At 50.3% G+C, this 17,351-nt stretch overlaps 5 protein-coding genes across 5 annotated transcripts; 2 read left to right on the forward strand and 3 right to left on the reverse strand.

Moving 5' to 3' along the window:
* Positions 1–641: 641 nt before the first annotated feature.
* Positions 642–1,953, forward strand: BDV14DRAFT_202506 (glycoside hydrolase family 18 protein; the record flags this gene model as incomplete). Its single annotated transcript, XM_073774053.1, has 4 exons — positions 642–655; positions 709–992; positions 1,044–1,071; positions 1,140–1,953. 4 exons carry the CDS (start codon positions 642–644, stop codon positions 1,951–1,953), a joined length of 1,140 nt encoding a protein of 379 aa, XP_073625647.1.
* A 542-nt stretch (positions 1,954–2,495) lies between these two features.
* BDV14DRAFT_177789 (peroxidase family protein) lies at positions 2,496–3,858 on the forward strand. Its single transcript, XM_073769491.1, has 3 exons — positions 2,496–2,899; positions 2,971–3,163; positions 3,223–3,858. The coding sequence occupies exons 1-3, from the start codon at positions 2,668–2,670 to the stop codon at positions 3,725–3,727; spliced, it is 930 nt and encodes a 309-aa protein (XP_073625648.1). The 5' UTR covers positions 2,496–2,667; the 3' UTR covers positions 3,728–3,858.
* Positions 3,859–4,048: 190 nt separating this feature from the next.
* Positions 4,049–5,638, reverse strand: BDV14DRAFT_202508 (uncharacterized protein; the record flags this gene model as incomplete). The annotated part of the gene is made up of 1 exon (XM_073774054.1): positions 4,049–5,638. The coding sequence occupies one exon, from the start codon at positions 5,636–5,638 to the stop codon at positions 4,049–4,051; it is 1,590 nt and encodes a 529-aa protein (XP_073625649.1).
* Positions 5,639–9,586: 3,948 nt separating this feature from the next.
* Positions 9,587–10,830, reverse strand: BDV14DRAFT_210328 (Alpha/Beta hydrolase protein). The gene has a single exon (XM_073775867.1). It carries the CDS (start codon positions 10,774–10,776, stop codon positions 9,595–9,597), a length of 1,182 nt encoding a protein of 393 aa, XP_073625650.1. The 5' UTR covers positions 10,777–10,830; the 3' UTR covers positions 9,587–9,594.
* An 868-nt stretch (positions 10,831–11,698) lies between these two features.
* BDV14DRAFT_202510 (class I glutamine amidotransferase-like protein) lies at positions 11,699–12,548 on the reverse strand (the record flags this gene model as incomplete). Its single annotated transcript, XM_073774055.1, has 3 exons — positions 11,699–11,980; positions 12,044–12,118; positions 12,186–12,548. The coding sequence occupies 3 exons, from the start codon at positions 12,546–12,548 to the stop codon at positions 11,699–11,701; spliced, it is 720 nt and encodes a 239-aa protein (XP_073625651.1).
* Between the last annotated feature and the right edge of the window lie 4,803 nt (positions 12,549–17,351).

The raw sequence follows: 17,351 nt of genomic DNA on the forward strand, positions 1-17,351 counted from the left end.
TTCTTGTCACGTGTGCCGCCAGGGGTGTATATGTCGGAGCATACTGCCGTACGGTACCGCCTGCCCCTAGGGGTCGACCTCGCTTAGTCATCTATTAGTACCCTAGATAGTTAGCTGGCCGTACCGGCCACCCAATAGGAGATCCATCCATCGCTTCCCACAGTATACCGGCCACCCAATAATAGCCAATAATAGAGAGTAACTGTCCATCACTTCAGAATATAGGTCACGTGCATGTCTCACGTCACGTGCCCTTGTAAACAACCATCGCCGCCACCACTCAACCTGCATTTTCCTACTATGTCGCGCGCCATTTGTAAACCGGCGGCATTTCTTCGTCTATATGCTCTGCTACCTTACAGGATAACCATATACTCATTCATTCTGACCCCTGTGTCGCGGCCAGTCGCCATCGTACTGTAGCGGCGCCGATATATATTTTCCGACACCAGATGACCCTCTGCTTGTACCACATTAGCAAGGTCACATCGTCATTGCGGGGTAGAAGAACACCTCTAGGTACATATAGGAACTGACAACTACAAGTTCTCAATCAACTACCTCACGCATCAATTAATATGCCTTTCCTTCACGCCTTATTGCTGCTCCTTGCAATCCCTATGGCATACGGGCGTTGCATCATGTATCTAACAGGGTAAGCCACCATTAACAATATTTGACTGCTTACAAACTAAGCTAAATCCACAGCCAACACAACGTCGTTCCCGAGTTAGCCCTTGTCCAAGACGTAACCCATGTCGCTCTAGCCTTTATGCGCTCAGACTGGTTCAATACCCCCAATAGAACCGAGTGGCCGCTCTTTACTTCGATCGAAAATGTTAGGGCTCAGTTTGCGCCTGGAACGGCGGTCATGGTTGCGATTGGAGGATGGGGGGATACGAGTGGTTTTGACGCTGCAGCAAGAACGGAGGAGAGTAGGGCGTTGTTTGCGGAGAATGTTAGGAACATGCTTGAGGATACGGGCGCTGACGGTAAATCCTTTCTTTTGCAACGGAAGGGATTATACTGATGTTTATGTCTAGGCGTGGATATAGACTGGGAATACCCGGGGTACGTGGGAAAGTCACCTTATCTCTACTGCCTTACCTCAAAACTGGACTGACCAAACTCACCAACAGCGGCAACGGCGAAGACTACAAACAGACCCCAAACAGCGAGAAAGCCTGGGAAATAGAAGCGTACCCTCACCTTCTATCTGCAATCCGAACCGCCATCGGTCCCAACAAAATCATGTCCGCCGCAGTCCCCGGCCTCGAACGCGACATGCTCGCCTTCACCAGCGAGACAATCCCACTCATCAACCCCTCCCTAGACTTCTACAACATAATGACCTACGATCTCATGAACCGCCGCGACAGCATAACAAAGCACCACACAGGCATCCAGAACTCACTGACGGCAATAAACGCATACACGGCGGCTGGCGTGCCCGCCCAAAAAGCAAACCTCGGCTTCGCATTCTACGTCAAATGGTTCAAGACAGATCCCAACGCAAACTGCAACGAGAACCCACTGGGCTGCCGCACAGTCCTAATGGAAGACCCCAGCACAGGCGCAGACTTAGGTCAGGCGGGCGCATTCTCGTGGATTGATGCTGTCCCTGGTGAACTATCGCAATCCTTCGAGCGGGCGCTGAACGAGGGAGAGTATGATTCTCTGGGCGGCGGGTACTTTTATTTCGATCCGACCGAGAATATCTTCTGGAGCTTTGATACGCCTGAGGCGATTGTGCGAAAGGTACCGATCGTCGTGGAAGATAAGGGTCTTAGTGGTGTTTTTGCTTGGGGGCTGGGCGAGGATGCGCCGGGTTTTGCGCACCTGCAGGCGCTGACGAGTGCGTATGCAGGGTTGGGGGTGGATTTGTCAACGGGGTCTGATCATGAGAATCCTTTTGATGCGAAGAGTCGGTCGTGGTTTAAGGAGGAGTTGTAGTGCTGACTCGCCATCACGGACTCTTTGTGCGCAAGGATGAACTTTGCTGTTGGGCAGCGGGGCATACCGAATCAACGAGCAATAATAAGCGCATAAACCCAACTGCACAAAACCTGGAGAAGAGACTCCTTCTAGAAACAGTAAAGAGCTTGATTCCAAATCCTAGATAGCGGGATTGACCGACCGTCCCGCGAGCCCTAAACCTGACAGACAATAGTGTTGTGCCAACGAACAAAAGCACGAGACGATCAGTTCAGATTATCAAGAGTGTCAAATGATGAATCCAAGACAAGTGCAGAGATAAATCCAGAATTCCAGCAACGTGGCCCAAGCAATTAAACTATGTGGTCCCTCTTGACAAATTCTCCTCGTGCGCTTCTCCGCCCCTGTCGATCGCCGCTCGTCCGCTGGTACTTGGGAACCAATCACACATAGTAAAAAAATCAATAGTCTACGGGGTCCATCCACGATAGGCAAGTGCGTAATTATTTACATGCGATTGGTTTACATTCTTTGGAAGGGTGTGGTGTCCCTGTGAAATCGTGGATTTGAGATGTTGAGCGAGTCAAGGCTGCTCCAGTGTGGCGGATGCTGGTAGTTGATTTGGGAGTTATAATAGGGAAGCAGGGCCTGTTTTCATAATTTGGGTTCTGCAGCAAACATTCACTCTTTTGACGTACTCTTTGCTCGCTTACCAGCTACACCATCAGCAAAATGAAGCTCATCGTCCTCCTCGGCGCCGCCAGCCTGGCCTCCGCCCACGCCCACGCAAACGCCCACGCTCGCTTTGTCTCCCCCTTTGAAATCTTCAACGATGCCCTTTCCCACTTCACCCCCGGTAGCGGCAGTGGCAGTGGTAGCAACAGCGGCAGCGGCAACACAAACACCGGCACCGACGCGAACAGCAAGGACCCTCATGCCTGGATCGCCGCGGGATCAAGCGATGGTCGGTTCTGCCCGCAACCCTTGTTTCCCTTTTCGGAACTGAGAAGCTGACTTTGTATACCTGTGATACAGCCCGCAGCCCATGCCCTATGCTCAACACCCTTGCCAACCAGGGCTTTATCCACCGCGATGGCCGCAACATTACTCGTGAAGCTCTGGCGCAGGGCTTCATCGACAGTCTGAACTTCGACCCTACGCTTGCGAGTGCTATGTTTGACAATGCCATCATGGCGAATCCGAAGGAGAATGCTACGGATTTTGACCTGTACGGATTAACCCCCTGCTATTTACACTCAAAACCATGCTAACAAAAATGATGTGCAGCGACCAACTAAACACTCACAACCTCCTCGAACACGACGCCTCTATCTCCCGAATGGACGCCTACTTCGGCAACAACCACGTCTTCAGCTCGTCCGTCTTCACCGAAACAAAAAAGTACTTCCCCAACGCCATCGTAACCCTGCAGAACCTCGCGAACGCCAAGCTCGCCCGCCAAGTACACAGCAAGGCGTTTAACCCGACGTACACATACACGGAAACCACGGAGAGCACGAGCTACAACGAGATGGGATTCCCTGTTATTGCGTTCGGGGATATGGACAAGGGGACTGTTAACCGTGATTACGTCGAGTATTTCTTTGAGAATGAGCGCTTGCCTACTGAGGTGGGGTGGGTTGTGCGTACTGAGCCGGTGACGGCTGAGCAGATGGGGGGTGTTGCGAAGAGGGTTGGGGAGATGGTTGGGCTTGTTACTGGGAGCAGTTCTACCTCCAGTTCCAGCTCGAACTCGAAGAACAAGAAGCGTGCGGCTCATGACTTTTTCTAGGGTTGGATGCTGGGGCTCGGAGGGAGTGAGAGGTTGATGAGCGGTTTCTGATGATTACATTCTCTTGGATATATACCAGCATTTAATAGACGAGAACTAATTTTCTTTCTATTAACATGACTTTTCCCCGGAAGATATCCCGACGCGTTTGTTCCTCGCGCTCATCGCCCGTCGGTTGCTGTAGGAGCATATGGGCCATTCAGTATTATAACGCCGAATGCACGAACCTTGTGCATGCTGATATCGACATCATACATAAATCAGTCATTCCTGCTGATCGACAATGGACCTGCCGATCAACGGGACCGTACTCCATGAATATCACAACGTCGACGTCTCCTGCTCCAAAGAGGCACCCCCGTCTATCTCCCTCCCACCAACAACCCTAACCCCCAACCTCCTCGCAGCCTCAGCCATCCCCAAACACCTCCAAACCATAACATCAACCGTATCCCCCATTTGAGAACCCACTCCTTCCTGCCCCGGCCAAGACTCACCCAAAACCCTCATCCACTCCTCAGTCGGTTTCCCCCCATCGGCCAATAAAAACAGCACGCCCGACGCAGCCGTATCTTTCGAGTCAGGCCGCGCGCCTCGAAAGAAATCCGCCCGATCAAGAATAACGATGAATGTATCATACGGTTCGCGCAGATTATCGATGCTCCATTCGTCGGTTTCCTCGATGCGGTTTTGCGGCGTTAGGCGCGTTCCGGGGCGGTGGGAAGGGTGACTCGGGTAGTTTTGTGGTGGCAGGCGGCCGATTGTGAGATTTGGTCTGGGGGATAGGAGGGTTCGATGGGTTGATAGGATGGAGCTGAGTGGTGCGGATGGCATGGAATGGAATTCGAAGTTGATTGTCTTTGATTTTTCGTGCTGGGATAGTTGCTTCGTTATTTCAGCAGTGAAGGCCCGCGCGATGATGCTAAGCTCGATACCGGGGTGAGGGAAGGTAACGTAGATGATATACTGCAGATCAGACTGCAGGTCTGCATCGAGAGCAATAGACCTCGACGTCACAGCGACAGAACCCCCAGCTGCCTCGGGGATCCGCACAACAAACTCCCCATCAAGAGAATTAGCTCTCCTCTGCAACTCCCACACAATCTCTAGACTCGGCGGTCTCTCCTGCTCCGCTGGGTCCCCCTCATCCTCATCAAGCGCATACTCAAAAACATCCTCGTCAACTTGACTCCGACTGAAAAGACTAAAATTTCCCCCCAAATCCCTTGACATCTGCAACGTCCCCCTCATCTTCTTGACAACAATGTCGTCTCGCTCCGGTAGGATTCTTGGAGTTCCGAGTCCAAGATCCGTAGAGGGTTGCGCATCGATTCTAGTCTTGTCGGCGAAGGCCCGGTTGAAATTCACCCACAGCGGACCCGTTTCATCTTCATATTCTGGTTCGCTGCGCACTATTGTGCGGAAACTATCTGATGTTATGACGAGGAGGAAGCCCTGCGGGATTTGCTCATGTGGATTCGGAACAGCCTTAGCAATACCCGGGAAGAAGTCATCTCCTGGACGATGTGTTTTCCGATGGGATATCTCTCGTCGCTGGTGAACAACACAACTCCAAACATCATCCTGGATAGAATAAATCTCAAATGAAACAGTCGGCCATGTATCGATCCCGCGGGTAAGATACGTGCAGAGTTTGATCAGGTCGTCCTCACTCCCATTTCCAATCTCATTCTCACTCCGACCATCCCCACCATCACCATGGTGGAACGCGATCGGCACAGTACTATAGACCTGCACCGCAAGTCCGGGAACAGGCTGACCGAACCACTCGCTTGCCGGATTCGTCGCCTTCTTGGCCATCAGGACCGCGGGATTCCCGGCGTGGTCGCGGTAGTGGTGGGAAATCCACTTTGCGTTGGGGAATTTGTGAGAGTTTTTTGGTCGTGCCATTTTTCACTTCTCTTTCTGTCGGAGTCGAATGTAGCAGAAGGACTGGGTAGATGGGAGATGAACATACATTTCAGTAGATGAGTTCATCTTGGATTGTGGTAGGTAGAGGCTGCCATGGGTCGTGAAAGGTCACGTGATTATGTCCGAGGGTCACCCCGATTGAGCTGGAGCATTGTGGTTTTGCAGTTAGTGTATCGGGAAGTAGGGGTATGACAAAAGCATAGCATCACAGGATGATTGATAATCAGCCTTGATAAGTGCGACAGACAGAAAGAGGGGGAAGGATTCAGTTGAGCCTCATCTGCCAGCGAAGCACACCACGTGACTTTCCCCGTACGGGATGATCCTGGCTGGACTCTTCCTTCTACGCACGAGGTATCCGCAATCCACGGCAGGATTGTCTACGATGTACCTGAAAAGGGCAAATGCTCGACAAGGCTCGGTTGCCAAGTCTGAGGTCCGGCCAATTCGGGGGTGCAAAGGGAGGCATTTATTTAGATCTTGCGCGGCCCGCCTAAGGCAGAGTGCGCGGGCTTCAGCCTTGTGGAACGAGTACGATGTACCTGGTTATGTGCAGTACCCGGGGAGTTAAGTATATAGATTTCAAATTATGTTGAATAACTGAGTGGAATATTGTGTTGTAGAATAAGTAGCTGAAGAGGTATATTTCACACAATTGAAAAGATCTTCCTATGCAATGGAGACCAAAGGAGAGAAGAAGCAATCAAAATGGGGCCAATTGAACGCCAGTTTTGCAGAAAAAGAAAGTAGATCAGATATCACCGCGGTGGCGACGGTTGACGTGTTGGTTCACATGGTCCTTGCGGCCAAAGACCCTGTCGCAGTTCGATACCGGGCAGTGATAGGCCTGCGGGGAGACGTGGATTGTCTTGAGATGGCGCATAAGATCAGCCTCTCGACGAAAGAGCGTCGCGCTCGTGCAGCCCTCCCATCTACAGCGGTAGATGGGAGCACCGTGGGAACTAGAGCATGATGAAGTCGAGTCAGCCCTAGTCGGTTTCGGAAATTGAGATGAAGAAAAAGTGAAAAAGAGGCATACGTTCCAGAATGAGGACTGGGCGCTTGGGCCGCTGGGCGATAGGAGAAGCTCCCATTGGGGGGAACAGGACTCGCGTCCAGGCGAGTCTGCAGGGGTTCTGAGGGGTCGGAGAGATGTGACGAGGCTGGCGGCTCATAATGGCTGCCCCCGCGTCGGTTGATCGACGCGCCATGTTGGGACGATAACAATCCCGTGTGTGCTATTGATGAGTTGTCCGTCGAGTAATTAGGCAGTGTTCGGGGTGAGGCCGCGTTCTGTATGTCTCCTGAGAAATTGGTCGTGAACGAAGAATACAGGTCCATTGGAACAGGTACAAACGGGGCCAGAAACGGTGGACCAGCATTCAATGAAGCTTGAGAGTGCATGAGCTCGTTGCTGTGGCTGATATGGTTGTGGCTTTCTGTCGACCTGGTGAAATGACCCGGGTAGTCCATTGCGAGAGGGTGCTGGCGAGAAGATGGAAAGGCTAGTCGTTCCAGGAAGAATATCTTGTTATATAGGTCCACCACGTGGTTACAATCAACAACCTCAGGCAGCCAACGTGGCTAAAGTCGATCTAAAGGGCGCAGAAATTGATCTAGACAGTCCGGGCGCAACATTATCCCAGATGCGAAATAGACCTGAAACGTGACGCTGCAACTGCAGCATACCTAAGCCCCTAGCTGGAGGGACCCCGGACGCAGTAACTAACAAAAAAGTCAGAGAGGGGCAGCAGAGATATGGTCCTCAGGCATTTGTGTGGCAGTGAAGAAGCCGGTCCCTCTCATCTGCACAAGCTGATGGCAACCTATGTGATTAGGAGCTGATTGATGCATGATGCAGCCAGTCAGAGGGCCCATACCATTGCCAAGACAGTAGCAGCATGCAGGGTGACGACCCGGAGGCCGATTGAGCCTCATGAGCCTTGCCCGCTCGCAAGCCATTGCCACGTCCCAACTGGTTGAAGACTTTTTCAACTCCATAAACTCATCGATTTCAGCTTCTATCAGGATATCAGTACAACCTCAGAGCCAAGAGGCTATATTGTTCGGTTGTGCCGAGAGATCGGGCTTTCGTTTGCGCCCGTAGCCACTGGCGAGCAACGCTGCTATCGCCCGATGCCGATCAATGCGTCCAACGGGCGATGGGCGCCAGGAACCAACGCGTCAGAAACAAATGAGCAACCAGGGAAAGTATCCATATAACGAAGGACCGTTGAATCGAGGTTCTAGAAGCCGGCGCCCAAGTGGCTAATCCCTGGATACCCCGTACAGCAAAACGCTCGGACGCGCCGAAGAGAGGCAAATCGAGGGGGAAAATGCAGGGAAACTTGGGTCTTGGTGTGATTATATCTTGATCTAACGTAGGGAAAGTGCTGACCAGATCTCTTGCCATAGCTTCGTGTCGTCTGCCAAAGATTGGTCCTTCCGATGCCCTAATCCACGCCCTGCGCCACACTTCCAGACGCCACAACGAAGCCCTTCCTCAACCCAGACAATACCTACGACATGACTTGAAATAAGGTCGCATAAACGGTGGCAAACTGTGGCTTTTCACAGAACTGTGGAGATAACAAGATGTTTCTGCAATTCTGCGACCGGGGCGAGCCGCTGTACCAAGCATGCCTCATGCCGAGAACATCCCAATGATCCTATGGCAACACCGCATGCTACAAGGTACAAAAGGGCACGTTGAGCAGGATTACGGTAGGGCGGTCTAGCTGGACGTTTTCGCCATCGTGGTAAAGATCCGTTGACCCATACTGGAAGCTGAAGGCTCAATCCAATGCGCAACGTCTCCGCGAGTTTTGCTCGACCTGCCAACACGACGTCAATGAAGAGATAACAACCCTCGGCAAGACCGACCCTCCATACCAAATTGCGGCAGTCACGTTCATGGCCGTTGCCACGACCTGGGTCTGGGCCTCTAGCATGAAGGTCTGGTCCTGTTCTTAGTCCTCGAACGTACGTCTTCCGGTGCGCAGCGGGACGGGGAGATGGATGGAGAAAGTCACTTTCACTACAGGTGATCAAGGTCTGGAGACAATTGGAATAACTACCATGTTGCATAGTTTGAATTTCTAGGCCGCATGCCAAATGCCGAATGAGTCACACCAGTTAACTCGTCAAGTACGGCCCTCGTTTACATATATGCATGCTTCACAATGAACGTATCAGATTACCATTAGATCTGCATATCTACTAGTTAGGATCACGTAAGAGTCATGAGAACGTTTCTGACTAATGAATATGAATCATACAAGAATTCCATCGCGTTTCCACTCGAATACTACATACTGACTGAAGACCAGGAGCTCGATGTCCACTATATCCACAATTCCACACTGTACATGAATCAGGGTTACATTCTCACTCGTAGGCAGCAATTCAAAGCTCGAGACAACATAATAATCCAATCCGGTTAAAGGTATGAATATTCAGCTGGTCCAGTCGACAAGGCTCGGCGGAAGACGCGACGGGGTATGCATGTGCGGCTGAAGGTATTTAACCGCTGCTCAATCGGAGAGATTCTTATCAAATTGCAGCCTGGATGTTTGTTCCTCTAGTTTAGTTAGATTACATAGTTTATTGGTCTACAGCGAATTGTCCCGGGGTGTCCCTGGGAGTCCAAGTCAATGAAATGAAACCCCTCACTTTGCCCCAATGAGATGCTTACCGTGCTGAATTTGCGTTTCGAGTTTTGTAATTATAGGCAAAATGAACAAGTAGATTTTATAATCTGGAGTTTTGTCTTCGGATAGTGCATAGGATCTTATTGTAAACAAACAGTATTTTATTCTCCCTAAATGCCGGATTGGCTCTTAAAATCATCTCGAGTCTTCGAAAATGGACTAAGCAAACTAGGAGAAGAGAGACCAAGTGCACAGATACACTTGTGTCATCGTGGATCACACTCTTTATAATTCAAACTCATCCAGGTAATCAAAGATGGCCTTGAAATGTCCCTGCGCATCATCATGCATAGTCAAAGCATGGCCACTACCAGGCTGAACATGGGCCCTCAAATCCTTAGCATTAGGATAAACATCCTTCTTCAGCCCATGAAGATCATAAGCACCCGTGCAGTTACCCATGCAAACAGCAAAGTCAAGCTCGCCGAGTGCGAACAAGAGAGGGCCCTTGTACTCCGGCGCAGGAACACCGAATGGAGCAGTGAGGGTCAAGAATTCACCAACGGTCCCAGTCTGCTTGATACTCTCGGCGTACTCGAGCATCTTCTCGTCAAAGTGACCCTTCTTGAAGAATAACTGCTGAATCGCGGCTCTAGTCCCAGGAACCATATATCCGCTTCCGCAGTCTCTGAAATCCTCAGGATCATTCTCAGCAGCGTACTCGAGCCCGAACGCGCGTTGTCCCGCAGCAGTAAAGATATCACTCGGGAACAACCCCGTCGAAACCGCACCATCCGCAAGATCAGGATACTTCTCAAGAACACCAAGAGTAACAGACGAACCAAGCGAATGCCCAACAAGAACAATTTTATCAAAGGTCTGAATATCTAGGGCAGCCTTCGCATCACCCATATCCTCGCCCAACCCATCACGCGCAAGAGTCGCAATCTCACTCAGCACTTCAATCTCTGTCGGAATCTGCACGACCTCATAGCCATCAGGCCGATCCGAGAGTCCCGTTCCAAGCCGGTCATACGTCAAAATGGAGTATCCGGCCTTCAGCGCAGCATCAACATAGCTGTACTTCTCCGGCTCGATCTCAGAGTCCCAGTACCGGCTATCGAATCCGAATCCGTGCGTTGCGATCTGTAGGATATCGCGCTTCGCGCCGTCCTTGGGGATACATAGCTGCGCGTCGATGAAGAATTCGTCGTCGATTGCTTTCTGGCCGGTGATGCGTTGCGGGGGAGGGGTGGAGCCGTGGTGGTCGATTTCCCAGGCGAAGTCGACTGCGTCGATGGTGTTGTCTACACGGGGGATGTCGAAGGTGGATCTCGTTGCGTTGATGGTGACAGGGAGGGTTACCTTGACGCAGGGGCGAGTATCATCGGCTCTGCGAGTATTGGATGATGCGCTGGCTGCAAGAGCGAGGAGCGGAACAGCCACAAGTTGGAGAAGTCTGGTCATTGCGACGGTTTGTTTTGTGAGTAGATGTCTTAGAAGTTCTCGTTGAGATTGGCTCTGAAGGTGAGTTGATGGTTTTTGAGATGGACTTTCGAGGGAAGTCACCGTATATTTATAGACATCGATCGAGAAATCTTGGATGCCTACAGAAAGTGACTTTTCATTCTTGTTTATGATCATTCACTTCATTGAGCATTGATCTTAGTCACAGGATAAATCTTTGGTGGTAAGAGCTTATTGCTAGTTCCTGGACCCAGTCTGTATTTGAATTGGCGGCCAATTGACCAATCCGCGTAGAACATGAATAAAGACCCATTTGAATATTCGCAAGCAGATGACGGGCAGCTGACCTGACTGGCATATTCCACGCTGAATCCTTACGAGAATTTCGAAAAATCCTGTCGCATGAAAGAGCATGAGCTCCGGCTAGTTCATACTATGAGGTCAACCCAACATCTGCGTAACTGTATGTTAGCAGGTCCTTTGTTTGATTCTTTCAATTTTGGTGTGATCTTCAACGGATCTCCAGGGCTAACTCAATAGGGTTGGAAAGGAGAATGATTCTTTGTTGAACCTCAAAGACGAGGTTGTTAAATCCGTCGAGGACCTAGACGTCAACGAGGTCAAAGCTTGGTCTCGCCAATGTCATTTCATTCTCTCTTAAGGTCCCTCCGTCATAGGTGTTGTCCTTAGAACCTAGCCGATAATTTCACTGCGCCCCTGAAAGCCCAAGCTTACAACAAAGAGTTCAGGCTCATGGCCCTCAACCGGGTCCAAGAACAACTTCAATCTCCCCTCTACGACACCTATACTCTTCGATCGGCCGTCAGACAATTTTGTGATGAATAAATCACTATGTCGTTCTGTTCTCTTTCAATTGGTTCGAGTTGACATCTCGACTTCGCCCCGAATCGCTGGGCCAGACCTACTTACACCACTCCATAATGACATCCCAAACTTTCGCCCCAGCATGTTCGCTATTCACACTGAGCAATTTGACCCCCGCGTCAGTCATAATCGACGAAGACGTGTATCCCCCATCAGCACCCTCCAGTATTCCCCTCGACAACTTCTCCGAAAGCTCCGGGTGCGATTGCATAGTGAGGATCTGGCCTGTATTCGATAGTAGAATCTCATTGTTGGTAGCCAACGGAGTGAAATTCGGCGCAGGCTCGGTAACGTAGCGTTTATGGAACTTGTGAAGGTTCTGAATAGTCACTTTGTTAGTTTTGACTGAATACATGGTGAATCTTGCTTTTGTGCCTCATACCAGAGTCGATGTGGGAGTTTGGCCGCCCAGGAACTTCTGGCCTTCAGGGGTGAGATTGATTTCCTCGACACCAATCTGCAGAATGACTGGTCAGCCTATACAATGTAGTACTTAGAGCACTTCTACGCTGTGTCATACTCACCCTCGGCGCATCCTCCAAAACCCCAAGTTTCCCACCAAGCGCAAACTGCACAGCCTGGTGCCCCCAACAAACACCCACGAGCTTGGTTACCGGAATCGGCATACTTGAGATGGCCCGAATGAATTCAAGTGCAGAGTCTACCCATGGCGGGAAGGTGTCGTCAGTAAGGAGATTGAAGGTGCCGCCGGAGAATATGACCAGGCGGTACTGTGAGGGGTCGGGCGGGGTGTCGCCGTCCATTATATTCAGGATATCAATTCCCGCGGATGGTTCATGGCGTTTTATATGGCCGGTGAAGGACTCGATCATTTGTTTGCCCCATTCTGCTTGAGTTGTATAGCATTTTACTATAAGGACTTTCATTTTGTTTGCGTGAGAGGCAACTTCAATAGGTTGTTGTCTAGTCCAAGATCCCGGACTGCAACAGGTTTTCTAGCTTTATCATTACTCCAACTCTTTGGGGTAAGGGGTGCTACGTGTTGGAGCTAATGGGGGTAAGTCAACTTAATATGCTATCATACTAGGCTGAAGGTAACTAGCCGCGCCTCCAGAAGAAGCCATCTCGGCCAATCGCCGCAATTTTGCCTATCGTGGCACATTTTCGGGCATTGTGCACTTTATTCTGAGATAGGACTATCTCGCGATATCAGGAATAGTGTGTTATTGTCATGTTCGAAAACAAGATCCATAGTTCATTTCCCCAAACTTAGAATGACAAGACGTTCATGCTGCATCTAGTACAAGTCTCTCAAGTTCGTCTCCCCACGAAGAGCATCAAGAGGATGCTTCAAATCGACCCATCCCAAGAAAGGCGCACTAACACTATATCCCAACATCGCCAAGGTACCATCATCATACATCTTCGAAACCGTCTCATACGTGCTAGCAAGGTACTGATTTTCCTCCTGCCGCAGATACCCCTTTGTCATGAAAAAGCTATAGAGCAGTCTTTCCTCGTCCTTCCTGCATCGGAAATGAACGGACAGTCAATCGTTTATTGTGGGCAGACATTTGTGTATGCACTGCTGATTAATGTAGCAAAGCGCAGTAAGGCCACGGATAAGGCAGGTGCGACGTACACCCTACTTGAGATCGTCGCCTCTTCCAGTTCGGCACACGCTTAAATGTGGCTCGCAAAGCAGGTACGCGTATCGCATGCCGCTGATCGCTCTTTCCTCACAAGGCGGATGCTTAGAAACGGCAACTAGGATAGTCTGCGGTTGATTCTGACCAGAAGAAGGGACATTTGGGTTATCCCTGGTGGCTCGTGCTGAAACCCATCTGCAGCATTTAGATATGCGTACTGATTCTCTGCGCCATGATTATGACCCAATGCCGTTCGCATGGATTCTTGCATTTCCATCAAGCACTTGAAGTAGTAACCCTAGCTCGAGGCCACCATCCAGGATCCACCGCGCTGATCATGGCAGATACTACTGAGTAAATGTCCTTTCTGAACGCCGGAATTCCTGACGTAAACTGTACCTCAAGTCTGCGAGTTCCGAAAGGCCTACGGTCATCCTGTCCCACCAACCCGGCGGTATTCTTTACCGCGCAGAGTGCAGCACCAGGTCTGAATGTTTTTTGCGGTACTAGGTTTCCTTGCGAGTTCGATTTATCCATGAGGTATAAACGAGTCCAAAGCCCCGATGCAACGTATAGAATTTCACTGCTGAAGCTTACATATCTAGCCATCATGAGTATCAGACTTAGCCGGGCGACTGGTGTAGTTCGTTGCTTTTGCTGGCAAGTCAGAACCACCGTTGGGTTACGTTTGATGCTTCTCGGTATAGGCAAGCTTGGCTTAGTTTCCTTGTGTAGCGAAGAGTACAGGTATGAAAATACGCATACTACGCCAGATACACCCGTTCTCGTGGTGTCATCGCGTGGTACTATGTGCGGCTCGTACGCCATCCCGATATCTTGGTACTTGTGTAGAGCTTGTGGTCACACATGGAATAATCTCGCTTATCTATCGTTTTCTGCAGCTGGAGTAGGAAAACATGGATTAAGGCAGTATCCTAATCGGGTCTCTCAAACAACATTAAACCTAGTCTCCCTCCTACAACCTTCGTCAAGCCTCGTAGATGCCCACGACTCACCCTCGAAAAAACCACATAATAAGCCACCCAAGCCGTAACCACGCTCTCGGGCGCGAAAACCACGTCATCACGGCGCAAAAAGCAAAAATATCGCGAGATGTGCCGCGCGAGGTCAGGGCGCCGCTGCATCAGGTCAATGCAGACATCGTCCGACTCGAACCGACCCCCGGACAAGACAGGGATGAACATCATCTCGCACCAGTATTGCGGACCCTGCGCGAATGGGTGTGCGAGAGCCGAGAGTCGGGCTTCATCGCGTAGACTAGCTAGCAGCCCGATGCCCCAGTGGTCGATACCGTAGGTGGATTCTACGGCCGCGATCTCTTGGATGCCTGGTGGCCGGGGGTTTATTTCGATTAGCCATGCGTAGGGATTCTTTGTAGATGGGGCGCTTGAAAATGTCTCATGCTTTATGGGATGGGGTGAAAGATGAAATGGGCTCTCATGGTAAAATCTGTTGAGTAAGAGCACCTCGCAAGGTCCCAGTAGCCAGGCTCCTTGGCTCCCTGCATTGTACATAATACAATTGAACCGCACCCGCGCTCTCCCAGCAATACGAACTGGGGGTTAGACACAAATTAGCTCATACGAAGTTGTTAAGTAAAAAAAATGCGCTCTCATGGATACTCATGGACGGGAATGTGATGGGCAATGCCCGAGATAATAGACCCAGTATCTGCCGATGTACTTTGTCCACGGCGGCTGATACGTATCCTTAACCCCATATATAAACCCATAAAGCACAAGAAGTAGGCAAGCACAACAAACCCCAGGGAGACTTGGACCACCGGTCGCGAACAGATCCTTGCATGCAAGCGAAATGACTGCACTTAAACAACAAAGCTGTCAAGCAGCCCGTTTACAGCGGGACCCCTTAGAAGCCTACATGAAGGGGCTTGGACAAGCCTGAGAAGTGGAATAAGTCCGTATCCAAGAAGTCCATATCCAAGAAGCAAGCCTGCCACCACTGGACGAAGGGCACTGTATGAAAGAACTCCGCTGTAAAAGACCATAGTTTCGTGATTTTTGCTTCGCTTGGGTTGATGGGCATAGAAACGCGAGAGGCCGGCGTCGTTCTTGCACTACGTCGGGAATAGCGCTGGTCTCGAATCTTGACTTTTGGCTAGACTTTCCTACACTGAAGGCCAATATAATTGCCGTTGGGGAGAATTGTTATCCAGAAATATCCGTACACTCACATTCTGCGCTCCTATATGCCCAACTCGGCTTGTAGGTCATTTGCCTCCCTGATCTAGTTGGGGTGTTGCCACCTCACATAACTAGGGTGCTGTTGAGCACGTATGGTTCTTGGTCTTGCCAGAGTATTCATAAGTACCCCTTGATTCTTAATAGCTACGCAGGTGATGAATTTGTGCAAAACCGCCCAAGACAACCTGTGCAGTCGTTTCCGTAGACATACATGGCCTCCTGTCAAAGGTCTAGCTTGATCAAACGTAATGAGTAGAAGGAAGTTAAAGTTAAATTTATAGGGCTCCTTCCAGATGGAGTCAGATCCAATATCGCATCGCGCCTTCCCAAAGTGCATTCGTATCTCTCTGCCAAAGGGGAAGGCGCGACCGCATCGCTCCTTCCAATAATAGACCCATGCGCGTGCCCATGGTCGTCCTTTCCCAACGTCTCCAATCACCCTACACAGATCTTGGTGGGAAGGTACGACATGGTAGATAGGTAGGTCCCGTCGCCATGACACGGTTATGCAGAAGGGTGAGCCGTAATAACTTTCTGTCTGTGGGCTGTTTGCGTCGTGCTTCCCACCCACTTGCTTTACTTTTAGCTGGGAGTGGGCATGATGACGAGGGCTTGCACTTTGCATGTTTATGACAACACTCCCCAACTACCAGGCTAGATCTACGGATTCAGGGTATCGAGCATCAAGGGCTTGCTTGTGGATAACTACAACTACGACTATTCCAATATTTCAGAAACCTTTCGCCATATCAGAAGCTACAATTAACCTCGAACGTTCCGAGGACCGGCAATAGGGATTCAATCGTCACTCTGCGCGCATTAAAAGATTTCTAAGTGAACAGGCCTAGCAAATATCAAATTGCTAGGCTAGCGGTTGTTAATCAATAATCTACTCATTGAGAGCTGCGAGCACGTGGTTAGGGTTTGCGACCTACCATACTTTAAAAAGCTCCTAACCTCTGCTCTCTCTATCCACCCATAAAGATGCCTGCATCGCATACTCCACAGGGCATTGAACTCGAAAGAATATTGAGTACCGAAGAACCATTGCCGATCGAGCAATCAACAGGCTTTGGCTCCCGTTCTCGAGATCCACAACACATCTCTTCGACAACCATTGCAATTGCAATATCGAAGTCGCAAGGGTTTGCAATGGCGGGATGAAAAGTTCCGTCGGTTGAAGTCCCTAAAGACTAATTTGGCCGCTGCTGCTTCAGTTCCTGCGCTAACAAGCAAGGAAGGGGAGGGAATTGCACAATTTGGCCCCCAATCCAGGAGCGCAGCCACTGCTGTGATTCGGAGCCTAACCACCGGAGACCACTCTGTAACTGGCAACAATCGCCTGTACTCTCCGTTAGTCTGGCGACGTGTCGACAACGGCAACTGGCCGGCAAGAATTCGGTATACGTAGGACGATATGATCTGTAGTCCTCTTCCAGAGAACCCTGGCCCGCTTGACGAAGGAATCAAGGACCAATAGGGACAGGATTAATCATGGAATTACTTCTCCAGGGAGAAGTTAAAGCCGTTTGGGCTTAGGGCTTCTACCAGGCGTATCAGGTTGCTTACATGTTCTCGGCATTCATGTTTGACGGGGTTCGGCGCGTTCAGGATGACACAGACCAAGATTATGATACTTGCTCTGTGGATAATCGAGCTCAAACAACAGCCACCTCGTCATGGCCAAGGCCAGATTTACTTTGTTTTTCCGGCTGCTGATAAGAAATTGCGGAAGTCAGGATCTGGATTGGAAACCACCTTACAAGCCCTTGCAGCGGAAAAGACTAGAGGGCCACGAAAGTACAACGAGAATGATTTCTCAACATCCCCATAACCATAAAGATTAGCAGGGCAC

This window comes from Aspergillus stella-maris (assembly GCF_047715825.1).
Source record: "Aspergillus stella-maris strain CBS 113639 unplaced genomic scaffold BDV14scaffold_48, whole genome shotgun sequence".
Taxonomy (NCBI): Eukaryota; Fungi; Ascomycota; class Eurotiomycetes; order Eurotiales; family Aspergillaceae; genus Aspergillus; species Aspergillus stella-maris.